The 27,475-nt window shown below is 44.3% G+C and overlaps 1 protein-coding gene across 1 annotated transcript in view; it reads left to right on the top strand.

Moving 5' to 3' along the window:
* The window catches only part of LOC145400386 (uncharacterized), a 40,706-nt gene that overhangs the window by 7,593 nt on the left and 5,638 nt on the right, over positions 1–27,475 (top strand). The window contains exon 2 of the mRNA XM_080272901.1: positions 25,487–26,284. Within this exon, the coding sequence (XP_080129027.1) occupies positions 25,539–26,284 (746 nt within the window). The 5' untranslated portion in view covers positions 25,487–25,538. The remainder of the gene's footprint in view (positions 1–25,486; positions 26,285–27,475) is intronic.

Genomic DNA, 27,475 nt, shown 5'->3' with positions numbered 1-27,475 from the left:
GAATTTCCAGTGGTACATGATGAGACGAAACAGCTTAATTTCTCAGTCATGGTGATAAGAAAAATAAAATAAAGTAAAACAACTCGATATGTCATCTTTTTAGATTACGATGTCAAGTAACCTGGCGATCACCTTCCTAATTAATTAAGCATTGAGTTGGTATTTACACCTGGATTACAGTAACAATTATAAACCTAAATCGATTACCCTTTTTTAATGGCTAATTCACTACCTGATGGGAAAGAAAATAATGTAATCTGTAAGGACTTATGTGAAAAAAATGAGATATGTGAATATAATGGGATATGTAAGGACTTATGTGAAAGAAAAAATAATGACGTGTGAGGATTTATGTGAAAAAATAATGGCATGTGAGGATTTACGCGGGAAAATAATAGCATGTGTGAGGATTTATGTGAAAAAATAATGACACGTGTGAGGACTTATGTGAAAAAATAAAGACATGTGAGGACTTATGTGAAAAAATAATGGCATGTGTGAGGATTTATGTGAAAAAACTATGGTATGTGTGAGGACTTATGTGAAGAAATAATGGCATTTATGAGGATTTGTGAAAAAATAATGGCATATGTGAGGACTTAGATGAAAATTTTGGCATGTGAGAATATGTGAAAAAAATAAAAATAAAATGCATGTATGAAGAACTCTACAACTGCATCTCAAAATGTAAAGTCGTTTCCATGCAATAAATATTTACAAACCCATAGAAAAAGGCCTCGTGGCACCTCTTCCTTAGCGATTTGTTTTGCGTATGACACCTGAATATTCTGTTTTTATGACACACCGTTTTAAAATCGACTTAGTTTGCATCAGTGGCATACAAAGGGATACTAAGATTCAATGTACAAAATAAATCGCTTAAGAGAAGGCATTACAGCATTTCCAGAGCTACTGAGAATATAATTGGTGGGAGTTTGAGCAGCCCTCCGTTCGCCTCAACTAAATCCGGTTCACAGTACAGTATATCCTTTAGTTCGGCAGCCAGCAGCGAATTATCTTACGCACTGGCTCTACAACAGTGAATTTTCTTACGCAGCACCTCTTTTCCTGGTGATTTTCTCTCCTTTTAGCGTAATAATTCCATAGTTTTAAAGCCCATTGTCGGTTAGTTACAGCGCCGGAAGTGCATGTTGATCGAATGTTGTTGTTTTTAACTATCGCTGCACCAGACAAGGGACGCTATTCTAATCAGTTACGGAAGCCCCCTAACACCTCTTCCTTAGTGACTTCTTTTTGGATATGGCTGGTTAATATCCTTTTGAACATTATTCATGCAGAGTATAGACATGTTAGAAGGATTTATATAACACAGAGTAGGAGAGTAAGGTGTAATAAGCAAAATAACTCTCAGAAAAAGGTGTTAGGGAGCTTCCTCACCAAAAGAGAATGCGAGCCAAAGGGATAATACTTTAAAATAATATTCTATAATTAAAAATAATATGTTCCCTTGCGTAATTTTAAAGGTAATATGGAGTACTGTGTGAAGGTGCTTGTGGTTGTATGTGGATGTTATTCGTACTCAGTGAAGGTGTATGTGGATGTTATTCGTACTCAGTGAAAGTGTACGTGTATGTTATTCGTACTCAGTGAAGGTGTAAGTCGATGTTATTCGTACTAACCGTGGATGTTCTGTGTACTTTGTGAAGGTACTGGTGGATGTTATAGTGCAGGTGATGTGTAGAGACAGCGAGATAATGCGAGATATTGTGAGATGACGCGAGACTGATTTTCTGACGCGAGACATGACGTGAGGATGCGAGGTATGAAGTGTTCTCTCTCTCTCTCTCTCTCTCTCTCTCTCTCTCTCTCTCTCTCTCTCTTTAACTTTAGGACGTCTTTAAAATTTAGTTCTAGTTTACGTCAGACTATTTTATTCAGCCCAGGAGACCCCTATCGAACTGAAGGGGTTTCCAGTCAGACCTTTGGGGCTTTGAAAATGGTGGGTAAAAATCGTCTGGAACTATACTGTTTTCGCTTTGACTTGGCCTAGCGTTTTGTCAATTTTTGCAGCTTATTTCACGCAGCTTGGTTATAGAAAAAGTCATCAGGACGACTCTACATCCTTTACATTGCACTTCTTCGTGACTGGCACAGTGTACTAGTGTTAATTTGCTACAACTCAGCATTCAAGATGGAGAGATGGCAGTTTTAGACCAAGTTAGAGTAAAACAAGTATAATCACAGTAAAACACATGTCATTTCCAGATGTTTAAACGTTAATGAAGGATACATGTAAGACTTTCTGTTTAAATGGTCTCTTCAAGGCTGAGTAAAATCGTCTGGAGAAGCAAGAGTTTAAAATGACGTCACAGTATTGAAGAGGTTAATCCCAGCGTATACGGCAGCGACAAGATTATCCTCATCAGTACAGGAGTGATGATACCAACACGTAGTTACATGAGACAGGAAATTCGAGGTCAACAATAATCCACTTTCTTCCTTAACTACACAGCGTCGCGTTTTTCTCTCTCTCCCCAACCCCCTGTTTATTTTAACCTTCAGGAAGTGGCTGTTACAAGTGTTAAAAGAAATAAGATGGTTCGTCGACCGTGTGTCCCGCCATGAAACTATCTGAGGGAAGGAAAGAAGTGGGGATGGTTAGCAAAGGAGTGGGTGGGATGGGATGGAATATTCATGGGTGGTGGTGCTGAGGCTGGAAAGTACAGACTGTAAAAAATTGGTGTTGAAGGATCCGAAGTTTGAGTGCAGTGAAGGCTAATTGCAAAATATTCTCCAAAAGTGTAATGTGGGGGAGGGGGGTAAAAGAAGTGGGCATGGGGACACAGAAATGGATGGGATGAGACGGAATTGTGACGGGGGGTAGGAAGGGGCCAAGTCAGTATACCCTGTGAGACTGAGTGATGTAGGGTAAATGGTTTGAGTGCTATAAAAGTTTTTTTTTTTTTTTTTTAAGTTATCTTCAGCAAGGTAAGCTCCCGTTGCTCTCATATTCCTGGCATGCTGCGAATTAGATAAAAAAAAGTAAAGCGAAAATATGAAGAACTCCTGGCTCAAATTTTGCTGACGAGGAGAGTTGTTGCAGCGCGTGGGTGGTAAATGACTGGGTGTGTGAAGTGAGTGCAGCCTTCCTAGAGTGTTGCGTCACCTCAGTCTTACATGGGTCTTTCAGCGAGTATCTATCCTCTGTTCCCTTTAAGCAGGCGTACAATGCTGTTTCTACAAGAGACTGGCACTAGAATACGCTGTCAGTCACGAAGAAGTGTTACAGAATGGATGCAGGGCCTTAGCATCGTCTCTGACACTGAGCTACGGGAAATAGGTTGCGAGCATAAGAAAATCCCCACACAAAGTTAAGGTGAATAAGCTATAAATGTTTGCTGTTGCTGACGAATACAGAGGAGTGTTTGTATTGTCAGTGTAAAGCTCCAGCCTAATGACTGTGCTAAGGCTTGGTGTGGCGTAGCAGTGGATTGGCGAATCGATGAAAATCCAGTTACCGTGCGAATGTGAGAGAAAACGGGAGTGTGTTGACGTCGCCTAGCTTAGCGTCGCCAGGGTGTGTGTGCCATGTTCACGCAAACACTACGCCACCATCATTGCTTTCTCACCCTACTCACTCCCCCACTCCCTACACCCTCACTCGACTCCACCCAAGCCGTCACTTCATGCGCCCTCACCTTCCCCCAATCCACCCTTCACCCTGACTTCCCACACCTTCACTCTCCACATTCTCATCTCACTCCACCTCACACTCACGCTCCCCCACTCGCCACATCTTGACGATACACCCCATCCCCCATCCTCACTCTCCACACTCTCACCCCACTCCACACCATCCCTCATTCCCCCTACTCTCACCTTTACTACACCCCACTCCCACACCCCACTCAACCCAACACCACCCCACTCCCTCACTCCACGCCATCGTAATCCCTCACCTCACTCCACCAGATACCCTCAACTCTCCACTCCCTTACCCCACTCCACCCCACCCTCACACTTCTACTCTCCTTTATCCTCTACCTCTCTCATTTCCACTCCATGTTTCCGTGTCGTGGTGAGGGGTTCGTGCAGGCGTGATAAATCCGCCTTGCTAAAACGAGGGAAAATTATAAACCTCTACTTCTTCCCTTTCCTGCCCATTCCCATACCTTACCTGCCCATGCTTACTCCTTTACTTCCTCATTCCACGTCCTTCCTTCCCTTCCTGACCTCTCTCTCTCTCTCTCTCTCTCTCTCTCTCTCTCTCTCTCCGTTCCACCTCAGCTCCCTCAGTAGACTATCCACCTGCTCCGTCTTCCTCACTTCATTCCAGTTTCTTGCCTCACTCCCTCAGTCTACCTTTACTCCATCCACCACTCAACCTTCCCCCTCCCTCTCTCCCTGAGTATGGTGTGGTGTGACGTGAGGATCAGGAGGAGGAAGGAAGGGGAAAGGGAGGGAAGAGGGGAAAGAGGAGCTAGGGAGGGAAGGATAGAGGAAGTGGAAGAGAGAAGGAAAAGAGTTAGGGGACAGTGAGGTATACATGGAGGAATGGAGGAGGGGGGAAGGGAAGGAATGGAGGAGAGAGTTGGAGGGGGGAAGGAATGGGGGAGAAAGATGGAGGGGGAGAGGAATGGATGCATGGAGAAGGAAGGAGAGGGAGGGGCAGGAGGGAGGGAAAGAGAGGGAGAAGGATGGAAAGAAAGGGGGAGAGGGAAAAGAGGGGAGAGAGAGAGAGAGAGAGAGAGAGAGAGAGAGAGAGAGAGAGGGAGAGAGAGAGAGGAAGCATGGTGAAGCGAGACAAACAATAATATACCGTACCCATCACGTGACCTTCTGTTGTAAATATCATATACAGCACGGAAAGAAGGGAGTATTTTGACATTCTCTCTCTCTCTCTCTCTCTCTCTCTCTCTCAGATGGTTTGGTCATGTGGAGATGTTGAAGAATTAAAGACTAACTAGAAGAGTCAATGTCAGTTGGCTGGAGGGGGAGAGGGAGACCATCTATCTATCTATCTGTCTATCTTGCTATCTATCTATCTATCTATCTATCTATTTGCCTCTTCTCATCTGTCTATCTATCTATCTACCTATCTGTCTATCTATCTATCTATGTTCCGGTTATACAGATTTTTTTTCATTTATTTCATTTATATATCAGTAACATACAAGGGATACTGAGGTGTACTGAGCAGAATAAATCGCTCAGGAGGACGTGCTGAGGAAAGTCACTTAGGAATACGACTCTGTGAACCCTAGCAAGGCGAAAGTCCAGTCGTGCTGCGGACTTCGTAAAGATTGGTGGTAGTAGTAGTAGTAGTAGTAGTAGTGGTGGTGGTAGTAGTAGTAGCGGTGGTAGTAGTAGTAGTAGTAGTAGTAACCCCAAACTTATCTAAACGTTAACCCAGTGAACTGCAGGCTGAAGTTACCTTTCCCTGAAGTCCACCATCTTTCCTCCAAGCGATAGGGAAGAGACTGAAAGACGTTTGTATAACCAGGCAGCTCCACCACCCACCCACACCGATGCCACCACGTGAAGGAGTCCCAAACCAGCGCCACACGGACTTACACAGACATAATACAGTGGAATAATAATGCTCCGGGGTCACTAGCCGAGACTGCTTAGGTACAGGCGGTGGCAAAAGTTAGTTAACGATTCCACTGCGTCAGATTCGCACTCTTGGCCATGTCCGTCGCTTCACTTCCCTCCCTGACGCATCATATTAAAGAGAATCATCCATGGGTGGAGAATTATAAGACCTCTCTCTCTCTCTCTCTCTCTCTCTCTCTCTCTCTCTCTCTCTCTCTCTCTCTCTTATACCAGCATCACCACGTAAGGGTGTCCATCTCTAGCACCCGGGGAGCCTTAAGACAAATAATAATAATAATAATAATAATAATAATAATAAAAGCGCTCTCTGATTTTCAACGATAAATCTAAGATGAGAAATGAAAGACGGTTTTTCACTGTATTCCGACACGGGGTAGAAAAAGCAGAACCTTAATATGGACGTCTTGGAAATGGAAAAAATTTTGAGGTGAAACAGATATGCAAATGGAAATAAGAAACGCTGTGAGTTGAAACGGGAAACAGAACCTGAACGAAAAAATGTAGCCTATATATGAAACTGGAAATAAATGCTAATATATATCGATGTACTCTGAAACATGAAGAATGAAACAGTGAACCGAAGTAGGAAATTAATATAAAACAAGGTACTTCAAAATGGGATATCAATAAAACACGAATTAAAAACTAAACGCGACGCTCTGAAACAGGAAATAAAAACAAAACGCAGCCCTCAGACACAGGAAATAAAATTGAAATACGGCACTCGGAAACAGGAAATAAAATCGAAACGCGGCATTCTGAAACAGGAAACAGGTAATAAAATGCGGCGGCGCTCAAGATTTCTCGTTTCAGATTGCAGAGTGGAAGGTTTCATTCTTACAGCGCGGTTTTCTCTTACGCGGGCCGCTGGTAAAAAGTGCGACCTTGTTTTACGCGGGCACGTGATGACATTTGCTCCCGCTTGATATTCAGGCTTGGTGGTGTGTGTATTCGGGGTGGGGAGGGTGTGGGTGTGTGGGGGAGGGTGTAAGCGTGTGTGTGGGGAGGGTGTAGATGTGTGTATGGAGGGGAAGAGAGAAAGCAGGGGGAGAAAACAGGGCAGGATGGAAGAAAGGCAGAAAGGGCAAGGAAGAAAGAACGGGAAGGGAGGAAGGAAAGGGAGGACGGCAGAGAGAAGGAGTTGAAAGAAAAGAATAATTAGAGAGAAAGGTTTACAGGAATGTGAGTGGGGTGGGAAGACGAGAAAGCAGGGAGAGAAAGTGTGGGTCGACAGGGAGGAAATTGAGAAAGGGCAAGGAAGAAAGAGAAGTAAGGGAATGAGGGTAGAGACGAAGGGAAGGAAAGGAGAGGAGGACAGGGAAGGAGAGTAGAGACGAAGGAAGTGGAAGAATGAACGCCAAAGAGATATAAAGAAGAGAGGCCTGAGATGAAAGACTATGTGTGTTTGTGGAGCTGCGACGCGAAAAAGCAGGAAGAGAAAGTGAGTAGGAGAGGATGGGTAGGGAGGGAGAAAGGACACAGAAAGGGTAGGGAGAAAGGGAAGGTTAGTGATGAAGTGCAGGGAGAAAATGGCATGAGAGAGTAAAGACTGGGTGTACGAGAGGTGGTGAGACAAACAGTAAGAAAAGAAACTAGTGACAGGGTGAAAGGAAAGGGTAGGAAGGGAGAAAGAGCTAGGAAGGAGAAGGGGCAGAGAGAAAAATGCTTAAGATGTGTGGAAGGGCGAGCAAGCAGGGAAAGAGAACAGGAAGTGTGTGTGTGGGGGGGGTGTAGGGAGAAAGGGTAAGGAGGGAGGAAGGGAGAACGACAGAGAGGAAAGGGTGGAAGGAGAAAGGGGGGAAAGATACGAGTAAGCCCATGGAGAAAGGGGTGGAACGAAAGCAAAGGCAGAGAAGAAGGATTATAAGAATGTGAGTGGGGTTGGGAGGTTGGGAGACAGACAAGCAAGGAGAGAAAAAATGAGGGGGAAGAAGAGCTGGAAAGAAAAGTTGAGTGGGGAAGCGAAAGCAAGGCGGAAGAAAGAATATTATGCGTAGTAAGGAAAAGTCTATTTGGAATGAGGAGAAGAGAGGAAAGAAGGACAAAGAGGAACGAATATTATAGTGGAAAGAATGGGCAGGGACAAAGAACTTGTAGGTATGCGAGTGGGATTGGGAGGCGAGCAGGCAGGGAGAGAGAGTGGCAGCAGACAGGAAGGAAACGGAAAGAAGGGCTAGGAGAAAGAGTATGGAGGAAGAAAAGCATGAAAGAAGATGCAGGAGAAAACAAGCACGTTCCTTGATTGCGTGACCAGTGGCTTGCGTAAAACTAACAAAAGGTGGGTTTAAAGAAATGGACGTGTGTGCAGAAGAGTGGGTGGGATGGACTGGAAATTTGGTGGGCGGTAGGGCCGCGGCAGGAAAGTATACCATTAAGAAAACTAGTGCTGTAGGATTATTGGTCTAAGTGCAGTGAATAATTATTTCAAAATATTCTCCATGAATGAAAAATTAGAACGTTTAGAAACAGGCGTGGGGGACAAAGAAATGGGTGAGATAATGTTCAGAAATAGGCGAGGGGGACAAAGAAATGGGTGAGATGAGTTGAAATTGTGATGAAGATGGAAGAGGAACCATCAGAGTACATCCTGCAAAAATGGGTACTGAAGGATTAATGGTCTAAGTTTATTTCGAACTGTTCTCCAGCAACAACAACAAGAACAGGATAAGCTCCCGTTGTTCTTTTTTGTCCTGGCGTCTTACAAAAACTATATGAGTAAGGGCAGTGTTGAGAGGCGAGGGTGCAGGTGACAGGAAGAGATTGTGATGTAAAGGAAGGAGGAAGAGGAGGCCGGGAGAAAGGACGGTGTAAGATGAAAGACAAGGAAGAAGGAAGTGCATGGAGGAAGGACAAGGAGGAAAGAAGGGCAGAGACAGGGACAAGGAGGAAAGAAAGGCATTGGCGAAAGCAGAAGGAGGAAAAAAAATGCTAGGGGGAGGACAAGGAAAGAAGGAAGGGCAGGGGGGAAGAAGTAGGAAGAAAGTAGGGCAGAGAAAGAAAAGGGAAGAAAGACGGGCAGGGGGGAGGACAAGGAGGAAAGAAAGGCAGGGAAAAGGACAATAAGGAGCAGGGGAAAGGACACAAAGGAATAATGGACAGAGAGCACAGGACGAGAGGAAGGGCTATAGGTGCACGAGTGGTGTTGAGGCGAGAAAGCACGTGATATTAGGAAGAGAAAGCGGTGGTCGGGGGGAAGGAAAGGTCAGGGAAGAAGAAAAGTAGGGGAGGAAGGACAGGGAGGGAAACCAAGAAGAAAGAAAGGACAGGGAGGAAGGGAAGGGTTGGGAGGGAGATGGGAAGAGAAATATATAAAAGGACAATGATAGTGTGACCTGTGTTGATAGGAGAGCGTGTAGATGATAACAGAAGAAAGAGTAAGGATGAAGGCAGTGAGAAAAAGGGCAATGTGTGGAGAAAGTGAAGAGAGGAAGGGCACAGAGAAACGGCTGAGGGGAACTAGAGGAGCGTGGATGGTGTGACAGGTGAGCATAAAGTTGATAGCTACCAGGAAACGAAAGTGGAGCTAGGGAGTGTGGACAATGAAGAAAGGGCAAGGAGGAAGGACAGGGAGGAAGTGAGGGCAGGGAGGAAGGAGAAAGGGGAAAAGAAGGCGAGGGGGTCAGACAGGAAGGGAAGAAGGTCAGGGAGAAAGGGTAAAGGGAAAGGACCTTGTATCAATAGTATTGAAAGGCGGGCATGCAGATGATGGCAAGAAGAGAAAGTTGAAATAGAGTATGTGGGCAATGAGGGAAGGGACAATAAGGCAAGCAGATATCAGCCTCATCATTACTATAGTTCTTTCACCTTAACTTGGTCCAGATATTCGTCCTTTTGCAGCTTATTTCATGTAGCTCAGAAAAAGACAATACTGTGACTCTAAACCCTTTCCATAGCACTTCTTCATGACTAGCATTATATTCTGGTGTTAATCGTTGAAGGCAATACCGCGTAAATCCTTTCCGTTGTACTTCTTCGTGACCAGCATCATATTTAAGTGGAGAAAGAAAGAGAGAGAGAGAGAGAGAGAGAGAGAGAGAGAGAGAGAATTACGATATTTATTTATTTATTGCAGGAAGAACTACAAAAGGAGTGTAGAATATTCCCACGCCTATTGTCCTTCCTACATATTTGGATTACAACTTAGAATAAATCTGCAAGCAAGAGGTACTAAGAAGCCTCCACTGTCTCACACACACCTGGGATAAATTAGGCCAAAATAAATCGCTAGAGAGGAGGTGCAAAGGCGGCCCGGCATAGTGACAAGGGGGGACGGGGCGGCCTCTCACACCCCAACTCCTGTCATGGGCCATTGTGTTGAGGGGTAACTAACGTGGCCATACCTCACTCGTCTAGACCCACGTTACCATGTGCCTTAGCTAGGGGGCTCCTATACCTGTTATTCCGTTCACACCAGTCATACCAGTCACTCCGGTCGTTCATACCAGTCGCTCCTTTCATTCGAGTCGCTTCATACCACTTCCTCCAGTATCATTCACCCCATACCACTCAGTTCATGCCTGTCATTCTAGTTATAGCAGTCTGTTCACACCAGTAATTTAATACAACTCACTCCATTCATACCAGACCAGTCATTCTATGCCATTCACCCCACGGCACTCCATACCAGTCATTCCAGTCACCCCATACCATTCACTCCATTCACAAGTAACTGTTTGAAAGGAGGAATTTCGTTACAGTCAGACTGGATTTGGATGCCACACTTTATATATTGTGCAGTTAACTATTTATTTCAGGTTCCGTAACACCTCTTCCTCAGCGATTTATTTTGCGCATCACACTTCACTATCCCTTGAATGTTACTGATGTGAACTATTTCGATTTTAAAAAGATATAAACAACGTAGGTACAATGCTATGTTAAGATTTTTCTATCTATTTATCTATATCTATCTATCTATCTATTGCCAGACGCCTTAATCCCGTAAGGGACGGCCACAAACAAATCGGCTCCACGTCGCTCTGTCCTCTGTCACTTGGCTGCCCTCCCTCAGACTTACACCCCTCCCCTCCCTCATATATCTCTCCACTCCATGCCTCCATCTCATCCTTGGTCTCCCCCTCTTCTTCTCACCTTTCACCACCTCACTCACACACCCTTCTAGTCAGTCTCTCATTCTTCATCCTTTCCACATGACCAAACCATCTCAAAGTATATCTCGTAAAACTTTCAATCACATCCACATCAACACCACAACGCTCCTTTACTTCCTTATGTGTCTGTCTGTCCATGAAACTCCACATGCTCTTCTCAATTCATTTCCATCGTCCTCATTCTTCACTGTCACCCAAAATATAAACAACGCCTCGTAACAGCAGTAATTAAAATTTACCTATCTTAATCCCGTAAAGGGTGGCCACAAGAAAATCGCCTCCATGTCGCCCTGTCCCCTGCTATTTCGCTGCCCTCCCACCAGCTTACATCTCCCCCTCCCATATTAAAATACGTTGTGCAATCAGTGACACTAGAACAGGATTTTAAAAGTTACTGTGCAATAGCATTATATATATTTTTTTTTATTCTCTAACATGACCAAAATTTGTCATTTCTCCAGTGTGAATGCTGAGTTATAACAAAAGCTTAACAACGGAATAAGAGATCAAACCTCCAAGAAGCCTTATGGAAAGGATGTAGAGCCGCAGTATTTTTTTCCCTGCCACTGAGCTACGAACAGTAATCTACGAGAGGACGAAAATCTGGGCCAAGCTAGGATGAAAGAAGTATAGTTTTGTGGTCTGCAATACTAAGAAAAATTCGTTTATTATAGATTCTTTTAAAATCACAGAGGGTTAGTTCGATTGTATCCCATTTTTACTCTGACTTGGCCTAAAATTGACCTCTCTCCATCTTGAGTGCTCAGCTGTAACAATAAATTAGCGCTAGAATGTACTGCTAATCAAGAAGTGCTATGGGAAGGACGTAGAGCCGTACTAGTCATATTCTGCTATTGAGCTATGTGAAATTATATGCAAAATTACGAAAATCTGGGCCAAGTTGAGGTAAAAAGAGTATAGTAGAGATGTGATGCAATCCTATAGCCGTACTCTCGTTGACTTTGATTTCGTAACACCTCTTCCTCAGTGATTTATTTTCCAGCTGACAGGCTCGTACCTGGGTGTCACTGGACGCCACATATCTCACTTCGCAGCGATATGTTTTGCATGTTATACCGTAGCATTCTCCTGTATCTATATCGCTTTAACAATGCCATTATTTGTATCAGTAGTAGTACATGATATTAGTAATGAAAATAAATCCCTAAGGAAGAGGTGTTCGGAAGCCCCCATATCCCTTTACACCTAGTAGTAGTACATGATATTAGTAATGAAAATAAATCGCTAAGGAAAAGGTGTTCGGGAGCCCCCACAGCCCTTTACACCACAACCCACTGATACAAAGCAGGGCGATATTATAAACATATAGACAACATTCGAGACCGTTAAGGTGTAAAATGCAAAATAAATCGCTAAGAATGAGGTACTACGACGTTTCCTATGGCATCGGTAATAAGGCTCTACAATAATACAAAATAAATCGCTAAGAAACAGTTGCTACGAATTTTCTGTGGCATCAAGAATACGAGTCTATAATAATACAAAATAAATACAAAATAAACCGCTAATGAAGAGGAGCTACGAAATCTTCTGTGGCAACAAATATACGACTTCTTTTACGACCAAGGAATGTAGTGTTGATTGTTCCTTTACGATGACCACAGTGTGTTTACATCGCGTGAAAGTAAGTGTGGACCTTGCTACTATTTCGAGAGCAAGGAACTGGGAGACTGGAAGCGAGAGATGGAAGCCTGGGAGCGACAGGGAGGGAAGAGGGAGGGGACTGTATAGAAACTGATGTATACAGGGAGAGGGAGAGGGAGGGAGGGAGAGAAAGAGGTGGAAAGGGGGCGACCCGGGGTGGAAAGGGAAGGGCTGTGTTTGGAGGGGGAAGGAAAGGGTCGTCCTGTTGGGGGGCGCATTTATAAAGTTCCCTGGGGTTAATTCGTAAGTAAAATTACTGGTAAATACTTATACCTTTACCCATAGAAGCATCAAAGAACTTATCGTCAAATGAGACGGAATTTTGAAGTGAGAAAATGCTGGAAACAAAACGATCCGTGGTAAATGGTAATTGTAACGGAGGCGCGTTCCTTCCGCAAACGGGTTGGGATCCTTTTATAAATACGAGGCCTGATGTCAAGAGCTGAGTGATGGGTGAGGGGCGGTGTAGGGGCGAGATGGGGAGGGTAGGGGACGAGGGGGAGGGGGTAAAGGGGCACTGTAAGGGTGAACACGGGGAGTGGTGGCAGGGGAAGGAAAAATGGGTGTGCGCGTAACAGGGAAGGGGGTTAGGCGGGGAAGGGGAGGGACGGGGAAGTGTTGGCTGTTGTTGTTGTTATGGTGGTGGTGGTGGTGATCCAAACTCATCTGAACGTGAACCCGGTGGACTACAGGCTGAAGTTGTCCCTCTGCAGTCCACCATCCACTTTCGGGGGACAGTGAGGGGGTAGAGAGGCGTTTGTATAACAGGGCAGATCTGTCGCCTGGGTATATCGGTACCACCACGGGAAGGCGTCCCTCTAGCACCAGGGAGAAGGGAAAAAAGGGTACACAGACCAGCAAATGTAAAAGAGGGAAACATAGATGAAATGGAGGGGAAAAAATACGACTTATAAATATGTGGGAAGAAACAGAAAAAAGGAGAACAGGGGGGGGGGAGTATGGATGAATAGAGAGAGGTAGAAGGGAAGAAATGGATATAGGGGTGGAAGGAAAAGGAAATGAAGGCAAACGGTGTGGAGATGAGTGGGAAAGGGGGTCATTTGGGTGAAGATGATGATGATGATGATGATGATGATGATGTTAGTGGTAGTAGTGGAGGAGAAGATGGATGTGTGTGGACAAGAAGAGAGATGGGGGGAGGGAAAGGAAAGAAGAGGCATGGAAAAGGCATGGTTGTAGGTGAACTTATTGCTGAGAGGGAAGGAGGGAGGAAGTGGGATCCACAGAGGTAGAAAGAGATGGAGGGGAGGGTAGGGATAGATGGAAAGGAAAGGAGAGGAGGGAAATGTATGGATAAACAGACATGGACATAAGGGAAGGAAGGGATGGGCAGGGCTATGGGGATGAGTCCCGAGAAAGAAAAAAAAGGGGGAGAAAAGAAGAAGAATGTATGGATAAGGAGGGAGAGAGAGAGAGAGAGAGAGAGAGAGAGAGCGAGAGAGAGATTATAATGAAAGGAAAGGAAGGGCTGGGGTGTGGGTATGGGTCTCCCTCTTATTGACGATCACGTGGGGTGCTGCCTCCGGGCGACGACGGAGAAGGGGTGGCGAGCGACGACCCAGACACACACACACATACACACACACACACACATACAGGCTGGGTCCGCTGGGTTGCTAGGCTGGTTGGTGGTGGTGGTGGTGGTGCTGGCGAACCCTCCACCACCACCACCACACTCGCGAGCGTGGCGTGAGATGCGATGTCGGTGGCGGACGGCATCACTAGTCGCTGTGTTACCGCTGCTAGTCACACCATCCCGACATTCCGCGCAGTTTGCCTCGTGTTTGGGCTCCCACCACCACCACCACCGCTGCCCTACCCTACCACGCCCCAGTCCACGTTTATGTTCCGTATTCACAAACCATCTCTAACTCATTTTTACGATACTATACGCCCCAGTTCACGCACACGCCGTATTCATAAACCTAATTTAGCTCATTTTTACAATACCATACGGCCCAGTTCACGCATGCCTCGTATTCATAAACCATCTTTCGTTCATTTTTACGATACTATACGCCAGTCCATGTTTATGTTCCGTATTCACAAACCATCTTTGGCTCATTTTTACGATACTATACGCCCCAGTTCACGCATGCGCCGTATTCACGAATCATCTTGCACTAATTTTTACGATACTCTACGTTGCAGTTCACGATGCTCCATATTCACAAACCATCTTTAGCTTTTTTCTTCTTTTGCGATACTTTACGCTGCGAAGAACAGTTTCGTATTCACAGAAAATCTTTAGCCACTTCTTAGTTTTCACGATACTACGCACCCGTTCAGTGCTCCTTATTCACCAACGTTCTTAGCCAGCTCTTCCTATAAACGCGTCTCTTTACCAGTGAAATATTTGCCAGACATCATCACGGCATTCACAAATTTTCTTAAGCCATTTCTTACGTTACTACGCACAAATCCCTGGCTTCGTATTCACAAACTTTCCTGCGTTTAAGTTGCGTTTCCTACAATGACGTTTTATTTATCTATCTATCTGTCTGGCTGTCTATCCATCTATCTATTTATTTATTTGTATATGTATGTCTGTCTACCTGCCTCTGTCTGTCTGTCTATCTATCTATCTATTTATCTCTTTATGTATCACTATCTATGTCTGTCCGCCTGTCTATCTATCTATCTATCTATCTACCTAGCTATCTACATCCATCCATCCATTCATTTCATCCATCCATCTATGTCTGTCTGTCTGTCTGTCAATCTTTATCTATCTATCTATCTATCTATCCGTTTTCATGCCTACTTACACTTTTTATTTTCCAGCGCCGACTGCTACTGTACAAAATCCAATAATATACAGACCAGACAGGATCCTCTATGATGACCCCTAGCACCTCTTCCTTAGCGATTTATTTTCCAAACTACCCCTTAACATCCACCTTTCTCGCTTCTTATGGAGTATCTTTTATTGTCGACACAGACTGCATGAATAACACACAAGGATGATGGAGCAGAATCAGAAATAAACCGGTACGGGAGAGGTGTTAGTAAGCTCCCTCACCACACGAGAATACCGCCTAGTGTCATACGTTGGGGGGGAGGGGGAGGGTTGGAGGAGGGTAGGACAGATGGTACAGATGGTGACATGACAGATGGGGTAAACAGTGGTATGGCGTAGGTTCAGTTCTTTGAGTGTTAGCGGACTCAGTGGCTATTCGGTGGAGCTAGAACCCACCAATCAGGGCGTCCTCCAAATGTGAGGCCAGCACTAAACCGACCGGGCCAATGAGCACCCTAGTAGTAGGAAAGTTATTCCTCTCATTCCGTGACGTATTTTCGTTTTTGATTAATGCTTGCTAATTCCCTACGATTTTATTCAGATCAGGAAAGTACATTAGCAGTAAAGGGGTCCGAGAAAGCTATCTCTAACCCGGCCATGTCTTTAAAAATAATAATAATAATAATAATAATAATAATAATAATAATAATTCGAAAAATGGTATGAGAAAAATAGCAATATAAAAAAGTAATCGGACTGAAGGGGTTAATGAAGGCTACAGGTATCTCCCTCCCCATTTCGAAAAAAAAATATCCCTCCTGAGCTGAATAAAATCGTCCGTTGATAAAAATTAAATAAAAAGGAAAAATCGTCGTACTGAAGGACTTATGCTGTATTAAGATGTCTATCTATCTATCTATTGCCAGACGCCTCAATCCCGTTTGGGGTGGCCACAAACAAATCGCCTCCAAGTCGCCCTGTCCCCCGCCATTTCACTCCCCTGTTCCCAGCTCACACCCCCCTCTCTCATATACCTCTCCACCCCATCCCTCCATCTCATCCTCGGCCTCCCCCTCCCTCTTTCCCCCTCCACCTCACTCACATACACTCTCTTCGTCAGTCTTTCACCCTCCATCCTCTCCACATGGCCAAACCACCTCAGTGTGTTCCTCATAACGCTTCCTATCACATCCACATCAACACCACATCGCTCCTTTATATCCTCATTCGTCAGCCTGTCTCTCCATGTGACTCCACAGGCTCCTCTTAAATAACTCATTTCCACTGCTCTCACTCTTGAGATGTGCTGTTTATATTTTTAATTTTCATCCATCATATCATCCAACTCCAGTATAGATCGGGAGTGTAGGGGTCCGGAGCTAGGCTACTTAATCTTCATATTTACAACGTCAGAATGACCAGTTGCTCAGCCCTCGGTCGCATTACAACTAGCAAGGGAGAGAGGCAGGGGAGGGGTTTACCGAGCTTTAAAATTCAAGTAGCCTCTTCTCTTTCCTGTAGCAGTTAGTTACAGAGACGAACAGATTAACTTTACAAGTTTTCTGGAATGCCAAAAAAAAAAAAAAAAAAAAAAAAGCAACAACCTGAAATGTAACAAAAACAAGACTGCAACTTTTTTTTTTTTTTTTATGCGAGGAAGAAGGAACCAAAGGCCATGAGCCCGCAGTAACAGTTCCCTCCAAGAGAAAAACAAAATACAATAGAGAGCCAAATTCAAGATCCGATCATTTTGAGATGCCTGGACACACTACGTTTGAAAGACTGGAGATCATAGGCAGCAGGAAATACAGACAGAGGGAGACAGTTCCAGAGCTGACCTGTTGCATAAATGAAAGACTGGGAGTAACGGTTAACTCTTGCATTAGGGAGTTGGACAGAAAAGAGATGAGAGTTTGCTGCCAGACGGGTGCTACGCGCCCGTCGTAGAGGTGGAGGAATGCAAGCAGACAGTTCAGAGGAGCAGTGACCATTAAAGTAGCGATAGAAAAGAGATAAAGATGCAACAGTGCGGCGAAGAGACAGAGGTTGAAGGGAGTCAGTAAGAGGAGGAGAGTTAATGAGACGAAAAGCCTTTGACTCCACCCTATTGAGAAGAGCTGTGTGTGGGGAGCCTCCCCACACATGAGAGTTGTACTCCACACAGGGGCGGATAAAACCCCTGTATAGAGTCAACAATTGTGCAGGGGTAAAGAAAGAGCAGAGTCGGCTTAGCACACCCAATCTCTTGGAAGCAGATTTTACAAGAGATGCAATATGATCTTTCCAAGATAAGTCCCGAGTAAATGAAACCCCAAGCATGTTCAAGGATGATGCAGGATTAAGCTGAATATTATTAAAGATTAGTGGGTATACCTGTGGAAGATTTTGTCGGGTTGATAGGTGTAAGAACTGAGTCTTAGATGCATTAAAGACAACCATATTATTTTTACCCCAGTCAGAGATATGAGCCAAGTCAGACATTAGGTGTGCCATAGCCTCATCCCTTGTTTGTTGAAGTAACTGTTGAGATGGGCGTTGCGGGAACCGAATGGAAAGGTGAAGGGTGGAGTCATCAGCGTATGAGTGGATAGGGTTAGATGTACAGCTTAGAAGATCATTGATGAATAAAAGGAAGAGAGTTGGTGATAGGACAGAGCCCTGAGGAACACCACTGTTGATAGATCTAGGAGAAGAACGATGGCCGTCTACAACAGCTGCTATAGAACGACCAGAAAGGAAGCTAGCGATGAAGGCACAGATAGAAGGACAGAAACCGTAGGAGGGCAGTTTGGAAATTAAAGATTTATGCCAGACTCGATCGAAAGCCTTTGAGATGTCAAGTGCAATGGCAAAGCTTTCGCCAAAGTCCCGAAAGGAGGATGACCAGGAGTCTGAAAGGTAGGTGAGAAGATCGCCAGTGGAGCGTCCCTGACGGAACCCATACTGACGATCGGAAAGAAGGTTGTGATAGGAAAGATGCCTTAAAATTTTTCTATTAAGAATTGACTCAAAAACTTTTGAAATACAGGACGTTAAAGCAATTGGACGATAGTTGGAGGGTTGGGAGTGGTCACCCTTCTTTGGGACTGGCTGAATGAGAGCAAACTTCCAGCAAGAAGGAAAGGTACAAGTTGACAGACAAAGGCGAAATAGTTTGCCCAGGCAGGGTGTAAGCACAGAAGCACAGTTCTTGAGAACAACAGGAGGGACCCCATCAGGCCCATATGCCTTGTTAGTACTGAGGCCAGTGATGGCAGAAAATACATCAACTGAAGAAATTTTAATGTCAGCCATGAGGAAGTCAGAGGGGGGAAGTGATGGAGGAACAGCACCGGAATCGTCTAAGGTGGAATTGGAGGAGAAAGTCTGTGCGAAGAGATCTGCTTTATCTGTAGAAATAGCTACAGAACCATCAGAGTAGAAAAGAGGAGGGAAGGATGATGAGGTAAAGTTGTTAGAAAGATTTTTGGCAAGGTGCCAGAAGGAGCGGGAAGAATTCGAGTTGGAGAGTTGAGAGCATTTAGTATGGATGAAATTATTTTTAGTAGAGCGAAGGACAGACTTAGCACGATTCCGGGCAGAAACATAAAGATTATGTGATTCAGGGGTGGGTTGGCTCCGGTACCTTTTGTAGGCCTTCTCCTTGTTGCGGACAGCATTAGAACAAGCGTGATTAAACCAAGGCTTTCTTGCGTTAGTCAAAGGATATGAGAAAGGAATGTATGCTTCCATGCCCGAGAGAATAACCTCCGTAATGCGCAAGGAACACTCAGATGGCTCACGGCCATGGAAGCAATAATCATTCCAGGGAAAATCAAAGAAGTACTGCCTGAGGGCCTCCCAGTCCGCGGCTCCAAAATGCCACAGATGACGTTTCACTGGAGGGTCCACAGGCCGTACCGGAGTGATAGGACAGGTTAAGGTAATAAGGTTGTGATCGGAGGAGCCCAACGGAGAGAAAAGATTAACAGAGTAAGCAGAAGGATTAGTTGTGAGGAAGAGGTCAAGTATGTTGGAGCTCTCTCCAAGGTGGTCAGGGATACGGGTAGGGTGCTGTACAAGCTGCTCTAGGTCATTAAGGATAGAAAAGATGTAGGCTTGTTCACCAGGTGGATCCGTGAAAGGAGAGGAGAGCCAAAGGTGGTGGTGAACATTGAAATCTCCAAGAATGGAGATTTCAGAGAAAGGAGAAATGGACAGAATGTGTTCCATCGTAGAAGTAAGATAGTCGAAGAATTTTTGATAGTCAGTAGAATTAGGGGATAAGTAAACAGCACAGATATATTTAGTCAGAGAATGACAGGAAAGCCGAAGCCAGAGTGTGGAGAATTCAGAAGAATCAAGTTCAGGAACACGAGAGCAAGATAAGTCGTTGCGTATGTATACACAACAGCCACCTTTGGCTTTGAAATGAGTATAGAGAAAGTAGGAGGATACAGAAAAGGGTTTGCTGTCAGTTGCCTCAGACAGCTGAGTCTCCGTTAGAAAAAGAAGGTAAGGCTTAGAGGAGGAGAGGTGATGCTCAACAGAGCGAAAGTTAGATGAAAGGCCGCGAATGTTGCAGAAATGTAGAAGAAGAGAGTCAGACAGTGGTTCTAGGCACCTCGAGTCGTCACCGGGAGAGGGGCAGATAGCGGGGGCATTTATGGTCCCCCCCCCCTGGGGACTCCGAGGCTGGGTGAATTGACGCCATTTTTGGTGAATTTTGAATAGGAAGTGTAGTGTGTACTGTGCATGTAGTTTGGTGAAGATAGAGAAATTTGTACTGGAGAGCATGCTGGCCTACTCTCTGTGTAACTGAGACACTGAAAAAGTTCAGCAAAGGGGGATGGTCAGGAACTAGTCCTGAGGGCTGATGAAATGGGAGCTCCAGCACTCCCTGTCATCAGCTTTCCATCCACCTCGGGAGTACTGCCCTGCTCGACTGGTGCTACTTCTGTCGTATCATGCATGCAAAATAAAACTCGAGTAACACGTAATAAAACAGAATAACTGCAACCGAACCTGTCATTCTGTCGTCTCATGAATTCAAAATAAAACTCAACTAATAAATCCGGTACTAAAATAGAATAACTGCAACCGAACCTGTCATTCCGCCGTTGCATAATGAGTGAAATGGCGCGCGAAACACAATACGAAATTCCAATAAAACATCCATTCCAAACCGTTTTCTGTTCGCTTCACCCTAACCCTATTTCTCACTGGCATGAATGGGGTGGCCAGGATTAAAAAAACTGGAACAGAAAATCACAAAAAGCAGGGGAAACTGTGATCAGCTTATCCGGGGAAATGGGCTATGCTTCCGTTCATTCACGCGCAAAACCTTCCACACAGGTGCTGGAGAGAGAGACGCCTTCATGTGGTGGCACCGATGTAACTTGATGGCTCAGTTGTCCGATTTTTAACATGATGAGAGGATGGAAAAACACATTAAGTACAAAAAAAAAAAAAAAAAACACGACTACACGTGTTTTCCATTCTCAAAAAAAAAAAAAAAAAGAGAGAGAGAGAGAGAGAGAGAGGGGGGGGGAGGAAATCTACCTAGACAATAACGGTGCCTGCTTATAATTATATTGTTAAACACTGGAAGAAAACATCCCACGACTACCGACCATTAGGGGAGTACCTAGGGTGAGGCGGAAATTTTTTAGACTATCCTTTCCCTGCCACTAGAACATCAGGGAATTTTAGGTTCATTTAAAAACCAGACGAATTTGTTTGGTCGAGAGAATTCCTAAGGTTTGGATTTGGGGAAAGGGTACGTATTACCTAGTGGCTGAACACAAGGTAATTTTGATTGGAACTAAACAGCTTGAACATGACTTTAATTACAGACGAGGAACTAAATACTGTAGCTTGAACATGACTTTAATTACAGACAACCTTAACAGCGCCGATGCCAAGGAAAAATATTTAGGATAACCAGGGAAATGACAAAAGGGGAAAAGTATGTGGGTGACTGCTGCAAAAGAAGAGGTGATTACACGAAGCTTATAGAAATGCAACTTCTTAGGGTATCTAGAGTCCTACAGAAGATTCCCCAGAGCTGAATAAAATCGCCAGTGAGTAGCAACAATAGAATAATTAATCAACAGGTGTGCACAAAGACCTGGGTGTGTTGCGTGAAGAGGTGCCTCCAGTTCAGCTGCAACCTCAGCTCTATGTCGAGAGCACTGGATATGCCTCTTGTCGCACACCCCTGTTTGGCCTCACACACAGGAGGAAATTCTAGGAAATCTACACTCCATATTTCATACCCACAATTACGAGCAGTGCTTAACCCTTTGTATGAGTGGAGTATTTTTCATGGTGGTGACACTGCTGTATTCACGAGCAAAAGGAATATCTGCCCTGTATGTAGATCGTGGAGGGACTTAGTGACACCTGCACAAGGAATCGTCACACCTGCTCCTCCTACTCGTAACACCCTCCACAATTTACATCTCATTCCTAAGTGGATGAATGGCCCTGCCTTCATATACTAACCACGAGTTTGGTGGTTCCAGTACAAGCAGGCGGGATTACGCAGGATTATAGAAGGCATTATTACCCCTCACTGCAAATCTTTAAGGCAAGATTACGCAGGATTGCAGAGGGCACTGTAACCCCTCACTTCCAAATTTTATGGCCGGATTACGCAGAACTGCGGAAGGCAATGTAAGTCCTCATTTCCAACAAAACTTTAACGCGAGTTCTGTTTTCTTTGCTGCAGACTGGAGCCATTTATCACTCAGTTTCTCAGTCAGTGATCGAAATGGAATGTGTCCTTCAACTCAACAGTTACTGATGCAGATTGAAAGATGATCATGATTCTACTTTACAAGTGTTTTTCGCTAAGTTACGTTATGTTCGTTACGTTTATAAAGGCTCCAACGTGCTTGCATGCGTCGACCTTAGTCAGCTACTGGCGGCTCTCCATGCTGCATAATTTCTGGCAGCCTCCCTATTCAGTCCGTTATCCCTGAGGTCACACTCTATTACCTCGTCCCAGGTCTTTTTCTGTCTGCCCTTCGCAACCCTACCCCCGACGTTCACACTTCCCACTTTCTGCGCCCAACTGTCATCCTTCATCCTCACCACATGCCCGGACCATCTCAATCTACCACTCTTCATCACAACACCAATACACTCCAGTCCCATTCTTCCTCTTAACTCTTCCACCGTAAACCTAGCCCCCCCCCCCCCCCAGGCCTCGCATTCAAGGGCGCGGTGCTCATTTACCTAAACATTATCATTTCTATAAGCTTGAGCCCGCGAATATCCTCTTCCCTTACTGCCCAGGTCTCACTGCCTTACATCATTACACTCACAACACGACATACAAAGATCCCTTAGCAGGAAGGTTGAGCCCTCTCAATGTCAGGAGTGACAACAGCTCCCTAAACTTCTTCCAACCACTCCTCACTGATTATCCTCTCATGCCATGCTGACAACGGTGTTAGCACATAATATCAAATGATTAGAGGGAGATGTATGCAAGACCATACTTGCTTATAAGCTTGACGAAGATGATAATAATGTTGATGTCTCTAACCTTACATTCTGCAAGGCTGTTTCCTTTTTTTTTTTTTTTTTTTTTTTTTTTTTTTTTTTTTAAAGAACCCACAACACCTAAAAATCACTCACGTAAGTAATATAGTTTCGGATGTACTTCAGTGTTCAAGACGCATCTCCTGTTTCGTGCAACATGACTGATACTCCGTACATACAGCTGGCTTTAAAAAATATATAACGTGAATTTGTCGGGGGAGAGGGAGGGGAAGGCCGGGCGTGAGATGGAGGGATGGAGTGGAGAGGTGTATGAATGTCAGCGGAAGCAAGGCAGTGAAGTGGCATTGGACAGGGCGACATGAAGGCGATTTGTTTGTAGACACCCATTACAGGATTGAGGCTTCTGGCAATAGATAAAGAGATAGATAGATCTGTCTATATGTCTGCCCATCTATCTATATCTCTATCTATCTGTGTCTATTTATACTTGCATGTCTGTTTATCTATCTTTCTATCTGTCTGTCTGTAGCTAGACACCGTAATCCCAGCGAGGACTGCCACTAATTGCCTCCACGTCACCTCGTCTTCCGCCATCAGGCTGTCTTTCCTCCAACTCATACCACTCATTCATATACCTCTCCATTCCATCCCTCCACTTCATCCTTGGTCTCCCTCTCTCCCCTTCCTCCTTATATAAACTCTCCTACTCAATCTCATACCCCATTCTCTCCATAAGGCCAAACCATCTCAGAATTCTTCCATCACTTCCCAGCACATCCACATCAACAGCACAACACTCCTTAACTTCCTCACTTGCCTGTCTATCTCTCCATGTAACTCCACATGCGCCTCTTCGATACCTAATTTCCACTCCTAGCACTCCTGACTTTCCTCTCCATAACATTATATAATTAAATAAATACTGTAACTGAATACGCATGGTAAATAATAATAATAATAATAACGATGAAGATGATATGTAATAAATAAATTATGGCGGTGTACTCGAAATGTACGGATCGTGAATTTGGCTCTCTCTTATCTTGTTTTTGTTTTTTCTTGGAGAACAAATTGCGGCCCCTGGCCTTTGGTTCCTTCTTCCTCGCATAAAAAAAATAAAAAATAAAAAGCAAATCGCATAATAAACTTTGGTGGTTCACTGTCCCTTTGGTTCAATTAGAATATTTTACTATCCATCCCTTCCTATACTTCATTTACATTAGGCCACAGCAAGCGGCAACAGGCAAGTAAAGCCAGTTATGCTCGGTAGGTCCATGAGTTGTCTAGACAGGGTGACAAGTGTATTACATTGTGTGTGTGTGTGTGTGTGTGTGTGTGTGTGTGTGTGTGTGTGTGTGTGTGTGTGTGTGTGTGTTTGTGTGTGTTTGTGTGTGTGTGTGTGTGTGTTTTATGCAAGGTAGAAGGAACCGACAACTGGTAACCCACAAGATCCCCCCTGCCCCCCGCCAAGAAAAAAAGTTCAAGATCCATCCATTCTGTGATTCCCGGACACACTGCATTTAAAAAACAGGTGGTGACAGGCATAGAGAAATACAGAATGCAGGCCATTCAAGCAACTTTCTTACTGAACATAAAGAGAATCACACTAGCTGCAGGGGTACAAGTATACTGTATTGTGCTGCCCTCAGTTACCTACCTGCCTGCAACTCATACAATTATTCTGAATTAGTATCTTCCATCATCCATCTTTTTCAAAGAACTATGCATACCAGTTACAAGACCTCTCAGTAGGGGCAGCAGTAGTGTATCTCCAAAAAGGGAGAGACTCACACCCACTGCCTACATCATGGATTGCTGTATTTCCCTGGACTAAAATATTTAAGCCATAAAGAATAATAATTTGCCTCTCTTATGCTGACTACCACAGGATCTTACCAGAATGTGTTTGGATGCTCCCTGTGAGATGCCCACTTATGGCTTCGTTACACGTCATCTCGACCATATCACAGATGCAGCATTTCCTTCCATAGCTACCCCATCAGTACACATACCACTGCCTGTAACACCGACTACACTCATGAAAACGAGCGGGAGTTTGACAACCCTGCTACATGTATCATTTGCTGATTATCTGTGTTCCAGCCAATAATAGAATCCTGCTGCACAACAAATTTTAATGTTATTTACTTGTAAAAAAAAATGACAAACTTACATATTATGGTATGCTTCATTGAATAAAAGGATCACATCCTGTTTGCTGTTTCGGTACTTGAGTTACCTCAGATTTAGGGACAGGCTACTACAGAGCGTGGCTTCATCCTCAGGTTGATTCAGACCAGATTTCTTCATGGCAGTGAATGTTCGGCACAAAAGGCATCAGAGTAGTCTTTTCCCACTCACACCCAGTCACAGAACTCAGCAAGCTAAATAATTGCTAACCCAGTATCCATAGCCTGGCAAGTGACAGTATCAAGGGAAGCCATATTGCTTATTATGAATGCTCTGCTAATTCTCCAATATATGCAACTGAAACCACACCAGGCATCGTTTTACCTATAATGCCATTTCTCTGCTGGTATTAGAATTTTGTCAGAGATGCCAGTGTGGTGTTGTCGATGACCAAATACAGGTAAAATGTTCAAAGAAAGTGTAAATGAAGCCACAAACTGATTACAGACTGTAAGTCATAATGTGGAATTAAAGGCACAGTCACATAAATGGGTAAGGCCTTGTCAAATTACAACCAGTATTATTTTCATGTAATCAAATCAAATATATTTTTACACATCTGCCAATTTCTGATCCACTTCTATATTTTAGGGTACATCTCAAGTACAATAATAATTCTATAACTGATACTGGTTATGTACTGGATTATATTTCATGCCAGACTCAACTAACAATGTTATCTACTCCACAGATGTGAGGTAATATGTAAGAAGCCACCCTCCTAGCTCAAGACCAGTACAGCCATGGAGGGACATAGTCTACCATCTTTCCCATCAACGACCTATTGGTATGATGCCCATTCCTCAGTGGGCAGCTCACTTTATTCCACCACTGACACCCTTGCCCCACCCTACAAGAGTCAACCGCATGTTGAAGTCAAAATGACTGGGAATGACAGAGAATCACTGGACTGGTGGACCGACAGTGTCTGTCTAAGTAACAATGAACAAAGAACCCTTGATACTCAGTACTGGGGCAACCACTCACAAAAACGAGGGTATGCCCCTACCTATGAACGTTCACTGGCACAAACTGATGTAGAGGTACCCAGTCAGCCAGTGGTTTTGCTAAACTGTGAGACAGGAGACCCTGACTTCATGAACTCCAGAGAAATCTTGAGACTAGATCAAGATGAGAGATCCCTGTGCTGTGACTCCACAAGCAGTCAGGCCTATTCACCCGCCAGCAATACCAGCGACACAACATCTAGCAAAAAAACCAGTCCAGAGCCATTTACTGTGCCAGATGAACACAAAAGGAGTCAAAAGCGCCAAAGGAAGGACGTCAAGGACAAGGGAAAGGAAGATAAACGGTGTGGGGTGTGTGGAGATGCAGCCCGCAGTATGCACTTTGGTGGGATGGCATGCGACTCCTGCAAGGCCTTCTTCAGACGTTCAGTGCAGAGTGGCGCCTATAAAACTTTCCAATGTCCAGAAAATGAAAACTGTCCCATCTCCAAGCAAAATCGTAAAGTCTGTCAGTACTGCAGGTCAGTTAATGCTTCAATCTCTTGTTTCGTTTTGTTTCATTTTTAAAGGTTCCAACATTCTTGCATGCATCAGCCTTGGTCGCCTAATGGTAGCTCTCCATGCTGTACGATCTCTGGCAGCGTCCCTATTCAGTCCCTTATCCCTGAGGTCACACTCACTGACTTCGTCCCAGGTCTTTTTCGGTTTACCTCTCACAGCCATACCCTTAATGTTAACACTTCTCACTTTCTGCACCCAATTATCGTCCACCATCCTCTCCACATGCCCAAACCATCTCAAGCTACCTCTCCTCATTACAACACCAATACAGGTATACCCCGGTAAAACGATGTAATTTGTCAAGTAAAACCCGTTCGTCAGGTGGAGTATTGTATATCGGGGTACTTTTAACATGTAAAGTAATGGGATGTGCTTTTCAGTCTTGGATTTCCCCCCCAACCAAGTCCAAAACCCACCCACATGAGCCCAAAAACAAGTTTAAAGTAAATCTAAATGGCCTTACAGCTGTAAAAGAAGCTACCCTAAGCCTGACAGCTGTAAATAACTCAATAAAACTAACAAATAAAATCTGGAAATCAGCAAATATATATTTGCAAAAAATCAAACTTAATAAACTGTACCCCAAAATGACAATGTTCACCCCACCTATGGGTAAAACACATTAATCTAAGTCTAAAAACAGTTTATAAATTAACCCAAACACACAATTTTAGACTAAAATATCATCAAAATCAGTAAAAAAAAAAAAAATCATTAAACTGGGGTTTGGCCATTGTTAGGTGGGGTATGGTAGTATTTCTACCCCCATCGTTAAACCGGGGTATCACATCTAGGGGTATCATATATCAAGATATTACTTTACTGGAGTCCCATCCTACCTCTCACCTCTTCCATTGTAAACCTAGCCCCCCCCCCCCCAGGCCTTGCACTCAGAGACGCACTGCACATCCACCTAATCTTTGTCATTTCTGTATGACTGAGCCTGCTAATATCCTCTTCCTTTACTGCCCAGATCTCACTACCATACAGCATTACACTCCTAACACAATCTGCATACAAAGATCCTTTAGCTCAGAGGAAGAACCCCCTAAGTGTCAAGAGAAGCAACAGCTCCCTGAACTTCTTCCAACCACTCCTCATTCTAACCACTCCAGCCCCACCTAGAGCACACAGCATGTTTCCCAGTTAAC

Source organism: Coenobita brevimanus, chromosome 52, assembly GCF_032717465.1.
Source record: "Coenobita brevimanus isolate Jiangsu-jjx chromosome 52, ASM3271746v2, whole genome shotgun sequence".
Classification (NCBI taxonomy): domain Eukaryota; kingdom Metazoa; phylum Arthropoda; class Malacostraca; order Decapoda; family Coenobitidae; genus Coenobita; species Coenobita brevimanus.
The sequence above is the reverse complement of the archived record's forward strand: the minus strand, read 5'-3'. Positions and strand labels throughout refer to the sequence as shown.